Source organism: Arachis hypogaea, chromosome 14 (genome assembly GCF_003086295.3).
Source record: "Arachis hypogaea cultivar Tifrunner chromosome 14, arahy.Tifrunner.gnm2.J5K5, whole genome shotgun sequence".
Classification (NCBI taxonomy): Eukaryota; Viridiplantae; Streptophyta; class Magnoliopsida; order Fabales; family Fabaceae; genus Arachis; species Arachis hypogaea.
In genome coordinates, this window is record NC_092049.1 from 134,965,009 (window position 1) to 134,973,640 (window position 8,632).

General features: G+C 36.0%; 1 protein-coding gene across 1 annotated transcript; it reads right to left on the reverse strand.

The window, feature by feature from the left end:
* Positions 1-589: 589 nt before the first annotated feature.
* LOC112743272 (uncharacterized) lies at positions 590-1,474 on the reverse strand. The gene is made up of 3 exons (XM_025792491.1): positions 1,408-1,474; positions 1,210-1,358; positions 590-1,111 (listed from the first exon to the last, which is right to left on the reverse strand). The coding sequence occupies exons 1-3, from the start codon at positions 1,472-1,474 to the stop codon at positions 590-592; spliced, it is 738 nt and encodes a 245-aa protein (XP_025648276.1).
* Between the last annotated feature and the right edge of the window lie 7,158 nt (positions 1,475-8,632).

The following is an 8,632-nucleotide window of genomic DNA, read 5'->3' on the forward strand; positions in this document are numbered from 1 at the left end:
TACCATGGAAGGAGTCTTGCGTGCTTGAAGAAGAAGACAGTAAGAAAGCAGAGATTCAGAAGATGGAGCATCTCCAAAACCTCAACCTGTTCTCCATTACTGCAAAACAAGTATTTACTTCATGTTCTTTTACTTTTTACAATTAAATCTCAGAGTTATTGATATCCTGACTAAGAGTTACGAGATAACCTAGCTTGCTTCAAGCCGACAATCTCCGTGGGATCGACCCTTACTCACGTAAGGTATTACTTGGACGACCTAGTGCACTTGCTGGTTAGTTGTGCGGAATTACAAAAGTGTGATTGTGATTTCGTGCACCACAATCCCCACACTGAATCCACTTGACTCTTGACTTCTGAAACCACAAAATTTCTTCTTGAGCCAGAATCTCTTCATAATCTCTCCAAAGGTTAGCCTGAAGCTCATGGAGATATGAGAAATTGTTGATTTGTAATTTATTTGAAATTCCTTGTAGCCTGCGCAAAATCTTACTCTTTCTTTTAAAAATATTTTCAAACACATCAGTATTCTTTTTTTTTAGGCTTGTCCTAAAAGCATTCAGACCGTTATTCCAAGAATCTTGTATCTTTCAGTTACTATTAACCATATGGGTGAAATTCAAATGTGATAGCCAAGCTGCTTGAAACCTGAAAAAGCGTCTTTGTTTGTTCTCTTGTCGATCATTTGCTAAGTGGAGACATAAGGGGGAGTGGTCCAACTTGAGACTAGGCAAGTGTTTGATGTGAGCAGTAGGGAAGATGATCTGCCAATCAAGGTTGCTCTGGCCACAGTCGAGTCTCTCAACCAAGTTTCCACGCTTCCATGTAAACGGCCATCTCGAGTACCCCAAATCAAAGAGGCCACAATCAGATACGCAGTCTTGAAAATCAGGGCATGCTCCTCTTCTGTTGCTATTGGACCCACCGTGACGCTCATGATCATGTAACATGGCATTAAAGTCTCTAATAAGACACCACGGCAAGTTAATCTCATTGTGTATCAATCTAATATCATCCCACAGGTAGTTCCGATTAATTCTCTGGGGGTTGCCGTAAATCACTGTTAAAAGCCAATATGGCAAGGACCCAGACTTGACTTTTATATGCACCATCTGAGAATTGTGAGAAAGAATATCAACTTTTCATTTGCAGCTATCCCATAGACACCAAATACCACCAGATTGACCTCTTGCTTCCTCAATAAAATGACCATCAAACCCATTTTTTTCCAAACCGCTTCACCTCGTTGCCCACTAATATGAGTTTCTAATAAAATGCAGAAACTAGCATTAAACTCTTTTTTGATATCTCTGATGAGGGTAGAGAAAGCCTTTCCACCTGCACCTCTGCAATTCCAGGCTATAAGATTCATGGATAATTAGACAATGAGAGACAAAGGATAACTAACCCATTCTTGAACCTGGGCAGACACCCCCGTGCTCATCACTTGATGAGTGTGCCACCACATCCTCCATGAGTTTATCAGGTAGCTTTTCCTCTGGATTTTTTCGGTTCCTACAATCGGGAGATGAACCACTCTCCTTTGCAATCTGGCCAGGGACTTGGGTGATGAAATTGTTTGTTGTAAAATCCCAAATTTTGAAAAGAAATTAATAAATTATTTATGATCCATTATATTTATTTAAGATAATATTTTTGGAAATTTCTATATATAAAGGTTGAGTAAACTCTTATTTATTATTTAGAGTCCTTATAATTGAAAAATAATGAGTATTTCATGTCTTAATTTTAATATATAAATTTTAACTTTATTTTATAAATAAAGGAGGATTAATTTACTTATCTTCAATTTTTACTAAATTGGTATTTAATCGAAAATTATTTAAAAATTATTAATTAGAAGATACTATTTTAAAAGATGGATACTTTATATTTAATTTGATTTTTATTATTAACCTACTTTTTATTTATTTCATAAAATTACAGTATTATCCCTATTGTTCACAAAAAAAAACCTAAACCTAATTTTCTATCCTAACCCTAACTAAACTACACTCACCTTACCCCACACCCACAGTTAGCCCACACAACCCACTACCCAGCTCACCAACACTCAAAACAAAGAAAAAAAAAAAGAGAGAGAAACGAAAGAAAGGGATGAGAGGAGAGGGGAGCTACGGTAAGGGAGAAGGGGGAAGAGAGGGAGAGAGCGACGGAGAGATGCGCCCTGCCGCCGATCCGCCACCGAACTCGCCGCCCAGCCGTCGTCACGTCACTACCCAGCCACCATGGCATCGCTGCCTGCTACCGCCGAACCGATTATCGGGTTCTGCTGCACGCCGTCACGGAGGAAGACTAAAATCCAGGGAGAGGGCAGCGTGAGGAGAGGTCGGCATCGCCGTTCCCTGAAGCCCGTGTCGCCGTCGAGCCCAGATGAGAGAGGAGAGACCGAGCCTGAACCCCGACGAGCTGGGAAGAACCAGCGCCGCCGCTGTGCCATCGTCGTGGACACCATCGCTGCCATTCGTGCCTCTGATTTGTGCCGGTGTGACTCCTGTCGCCGTTAGGCTGTCCGCTGACGTCACTGCCGCCATAACCGCCATTGCTGGTGACCGCCAGTGGAACCCTGATCGTCTTGGTAAGCATTTCGTTTCGGAACCTTTGAAATCAATATTCTGTTATGTTTGGCTAGAGATTCTGAGATCTTGGTTACCGTAGGGTCGAGCTCCGAGGTTTGCATGTCAAATTTTTAGGTTACCGTTGAACCACTGGAGTTTCTAGCCGTTGTCGAAGCTCCCGCCGAGTCAGTTCGGGATTGCGACTGCTCAGTTCTGCTGTCACCGTAAGTGTACTCTATTTCGAACCCTCATCGTTAGTTTTTCGTTATGGGTTTTAAGATTTTCGCGATATTAATGTTTTTAGGAATTAGAAATCGAGTTTGCATGTCACGATTGAGGCTGTTCTGCTATTGAGAAAGTAAGCAGAGCTGAGGTTTTAGTTACTGTTGATTCCGGGCTGAGAGAAAAGAGTTCAGTTGACACGTTTGGATTATGGTTTCGCTTACCGAGGTAGGGGTTTTTATAAAAATAATTTATTTTAAAGTGGAATTGTTATAAATTGATATGACGAGCGAAATGCTTTTCTGGTGATTATGTAAGTCCTATGCATTGTTTGGTTATCTTAGATGAATATGGTTGTCTGCTTGACTGAGATAATGTCTAATTTTATTAAAATTGAGATTTCTAATTGGTTTGGCTTGAAATGATTTTTGATATTTAAAGTTCTGAGTTTTGTTTATTGGAAACTGATTTGGTCTTGAATCCTTTGGAAAGGAGTTGAGGATTGGTTTGGTTGGGACCCGAAAGGGTGACAAAGTCCAAGTTTTAGGAGAGATGCTGCCGAATTTTCATAAAAATCTAGATTCTATTTTAAAATGTGATTTAGAAAAAGATTTGGACTTGAGAGGTTCTACGAATTGGTTCTTGATTTATTAAGAAATTGGTGTTTTGAGTTTAAACTGTTTAATAAAAGTTTATGTTTCCCGATTGATTTAAATATGAAGGGGCCTATGTTTTGAAATTTGGTTAAAGAAGTATCTTTGGGTGAGTTTAGCGGAATTTGAAAGAAATTGAACTTGATTAATTAATTTCGTGTTGCTCTTAAAGTATTCTTTAAGTTCGACTAAACAATTCTGAGCCCTTGGGAGAGTTTCTGATTTAAGAATGAAAAGAAATTGGATTTTTTTGGACTTAAATAATTTTGGTTTTGAAACTGGTTCAGAACTCTTGGCTTACATGCTTTGGTTTTGATTCTAAATCTTTACTTTAATTTATCTCAACTTAAGCAACTATGATTCCGAGAATTTCTGAAGAGTTTAAGAAATGAGGCAGGTTATTCTTCCCTAAAGTCTTGAGTCCTTGCCAAGGTTGTTGATTAATAACTCTTGATTTCAAAGTGATGGAGCGAATGATTTGAAAATGAGTGATTTTGAGTCTTTTAGAAGAGATTTTGAATCTGGCTTGGTTATGAAGTTGTTTGAAAGTTTTGAAAAGAAAATTTACTTAAGAAAAGTGGTTCTTGGCAAGATGTGAACTGAATACGTTTGTGATTTGAAAGTGGGCCAAGAATGATTTTTGAAATAAGATTTTGAGTCCGATTGACTGTGGATGTTATTGAGAATATGATGAGGCCTGGCAAGGATGGTGGTATAGTCCCGCTTGCTCAGTGCGTAAACCGTTATGCAGGGATGGTGGTTTTGTCCTGCCTACAGTGAGGATGGTGGTTTTGTCCCGCTCACATATTGATAAATTATTTGGCAAGGACGGTGGTTTAAATCCCGCTTGCGTGTTCCGGGCAAGGATGGTGGTTTAGTCCTGCTTGCTTGTGGAACCTACGGATAAGGATGGTGGTTGAATCCCGCTTATCCGAGTCGGGTCTGGCAACATAATCGACGCGTGAGCTCATGGCCAGTAGGACAGGCATGCATCATATGCATTTATATGACATTGTTTGGGTGTGCATATTATAATTGGTTTGCCTATGTGAATAGTTATGTTAATTGCTAATTGCTCTACTTGATATAACTGCTTGATTGTGTTTGAACCTTCTTACTTGTGTTTGTGGCTGAGAATTGGTTGGATTGTGATGAATTGGTTGTTGATTGAGCTGCTTGGGCCTAAGGCCGTGGTTGATTATGAGATTGGCTGAATGCTGTGTTTGGTTGTGTTTTCGGTTTAGAAAAGTATGAAAAACCAAACTGGTTCAGCATAGACTTAATGAACCTATGCTTGGAACAGTTTGGTCATTCATGCTGTCTAGGGAAAAACTTTAAAAAAAAAAAAGAGCTTTTGGATTTCTGAGAAATTAACAACTTTCCCTTTTAGAAAGGATTTCAGATTTTGAATATTAAATCTTTGGTTTTGAAAAGAAGCATAAGGCGGTTATTAATCACTATACATTAAAAACGCTTTTATTTTTGTATCTTATTATAGCAATTCTGTAACCCTATAGTGAGAACCCTTTCGAGGACGATGTTCTCACTCCCCTACAGGTTTTTCCCTTTTCAGGATATGGGCGACAGAGTTTTAGGAGAGTTATATTTATTTTTTGTTTATTCGACATTATTTTGTATTATCTTAGTTTTATGCTTCCCTCGCCTTTAATTTTGCAAGTCTTCACAAGAGGGATAGGATTTTGATTATGTAATGCTTGTAATATCAATAATATGTAGATATATGTATATGTATCTTTTGTAAGTATTATGGTTTGTTTTGTAAATGTGGTTGTATGTTATCAGATAAGAAGTCTCTTGAGCGGCTATACGGTTTAATTTTTTTTAAACAGGCTCATATTTTAGTATTAAATATTTTAAAAGTCATCGTAATACCCAAGCTATCAGAGTGGCGCAGCCGGAAGCGTGATATTTTGATAGTTAGGGTGTTACATTATGGTATCAGAGCGGTCCTTCCTGTAGAGCCTGAGGAATGGACCGATTATACTTTATTCGCATACTCTGAGCGTCTGTCATGTAGTAGGTCTTGTTCGGATAATAAGAATTAGAGCTTTCCGCACATGTGACTGTCTATTGATTAATGCTGTTAGCCTGTCATTGCATACTTCTTGGTATTAAGTTTGGCCGGCTTAATATTAGTGACTTATGTATATGAAAGCACTAATGGGTTATCATAGACGATATGCGAGTTGTAGGAAACGCGAATTGCGGGTTTTGGGAACGTTAGAAATTAATTTTCAAGGTTACAGCTATGTGTCTGGTTTTCTGCTGAAGTCATGTGACGTGTTCTTTCATGGTTTATCTTGAATTTCTTGTTTGCTATTTTCTTTTGGGAAGTAGTTTGATTGTTCCAACCCTCTTCCTCTGTTCATATGCTTTCTCCTTTGATTCCAACCACATATGTCTGCCTAACGACCTTGGTGTGTTTGCCTTCCTTTGTTTAAACTCTTTTCTTGATCCATATATTCTTTGGTACAACTTTGGTCTTGTTGATGTAGTGTATTCCTTTAAGCTCCTATTCCGAGTTCTTTTTAAAGAAATTGTGATTTAACTTCTCTCTTACTTGACTATATCTACAACCATCATTCTTAAAGCCTTTATAAAATCATTTTTGATTCGGTATAACCTTCTCTAAATAAAACTTTGAAAATTTTTTTTATGCAGTTTAGAAACCATTTACTCCTAATACTTCGCCAGTTCTTTCACTGGTTTATGAAAATATACTTATTTTAAAAAATATATATACAACTTGATTTTCTAATGATTATAATACAATTTTTATGAATATTTTTGCTTGATTATGTATTTATATACTTTTCAAAGGAAGATTTTTGTCTCTTTTTAGTTGATTTCCGTTTAATAAACTTCACTTGATCTATTTTTTTTAATTTGAATTTGGTTTAGCATAACACGTTAATTAAGCATTCTTTACTCTTTTGAAAATGTTGGATTCATATCTTCCCTTTCAAGGATGGACCAATTCCTTTTTGAGCTTTTCACTTCTATGGATGTCATATTTGATTCTGTATTTAATTACTCTCTTACTTTTGTAAACGTCACCGTTAGTCTTAATTTTCCTTCTCTTATGAATCTCACACTCATCTGAGTCAGCTTGACTTTATTTCCATCTAATGCACCGTTTGCCCTCTTAATTGTCATTCTTTAGTCAAAGGTTCTTTCTTGAGAATTTTCTATTGATCGAGTTGTCTTTTCTTGCGCGTTTTGTATTCCTTTGGATCAATTGAAAACTTGTTTGATATTTCAAGCCTAGTGAAGTTTGTTTAAATTCCCTTGATTTAAAGATCTTTTCTCATATGGACTGATTTCCTTTTAAGTGCACCTTAATCTCCTGAATATTCCTGTGAAAGTGGTAATTTCAAGTATACTTTCGGAGTCTTGTTTTGAACTATTTTGAAGATATTTTGAGTTCTTTTTGAAGAAGTTTCAAATTAAAATTTTCTTGCTTGATTGTAACTGAAAGCCATTTATTAAATTTTGATAAGATTGTTTTGACTTAGCGTACACTTCTTTACGTGAAATTCAAAAAACCTTATCGTGCGTACGCGGAACCCTGCTTTGATAAAAGTGTGTTTACGAAAATTTTTACCTCGGATTTTTCTTTTCTAAATAAAGTTTGACTTCTTCTATCTTTGTTATAACCTTTACACACATTTGATTGAATATGAGCTTTGAGAAAATTTTGAACAAACTTTTAATTTTCTTTCGAGTTTTATGCATACTTTTGGTTAAGTTGTGCACCTAACTGCCTTTCTAAATATTTGAGGAAATAATTTGCTTTTAGTCAAGCTAGTGTTCATTTTGTTTTAAAAACTCTACATAATCTATTTCAACATGAAATTTGCATTAAAGTGATGCCACATTCATACTCTTGTTATTCTTTTGCAAAATGTTGGTTACGCCTTTTCTTTGAGAATGTGAAATGGGTTTTGAAAAAGTTTCTATTCTTTATGAGCAATGCGTTCGAAGGTACTCTTAATCCTAACTCAAGTCTTATAAACTTTGTCTTAAGTTTAAGGCATTCTTCTTCTATAAACTTCACACTTCTTTGATTCAACTTGATTTTGTTCAAATTACAACACTACTTTTCTTTTATTATTCCCATCGGATTTCATTGATTCGGGAGTCATTCTTGAGATTGCCAAACCAATTTCCTTTCTGGCACTTTTCACTCCTTTTGCATCCCTGATTACTTGTGATCTCAACAATCCTTTCAAGCTCTTGTGGATTTTGTCTTTGTCGCTTGTCCTTTTTCAAGGTCTTGTATACTTCTGAATAAGCGCGAGAATTGCTGTAGTGTCACATGCAACTTTTAGGTATAGTAAGCGATACATTAGTTCTTTAAGAAGTGGCTTATGGATATAGAAGGTGAAGCGGTAAGTGTGCAACGTTATGAAGAGCGTGGTAGTTTGTTCCTTGTAAAAATTTGTGGATGTTAGGCTTGTGACAGGTTACGGATTTCTGAAGTGACTAATGAAGTTGGAAAGTTGAAGCTCTGAAGTTGGTACACAGTCTATGCGCAGACATTGTCCTGTTTGTTCAAGTCAACCTGTTTTCAAACCTTTGCCACCTAGATACCCCTTTGTTTTTGCAAACACCTAACTTGAACACTTACACCTTCTTGTGCTCTAAGTTATGGTAAAATAGTAACCCCCTGTATCATTTTTGTTTTAACCATCTCTTAACTTTTGCTTAGACCATGCTTTACCCTTACATTTAAGTTTTACGAGTCATCCGGTATTTGGAAAATTATATGTATATATATATATATATGGCAAGACATCTACTTTTCTAAAGTATACAAAAGTAAAGTATTATAAACTATTTTAGTATGTTGTGTATTAAGTTAATTTTCGAGGACGAAAATTTTCATAAGTGGGGTAGGATGTAAGATCCCGAATTTTGAAAATAAATTAATAAATTATTTATGATCCATTATATTTATTAAAGATAATATTTTTGGAAATTTCTATATATAAAGGTTGAGTAAACTCTTATTTATTATTTAGAGTCCTTATAATTGAAAAATAATGAGTATTTCATGTCTTAATTTTAATATATAAATTTTAACCTTATTTTATAAATAAAGGAGGATTAATTTACTTATCTCCAATTTTCACTAAATTGGTATTTAACCGAAAAT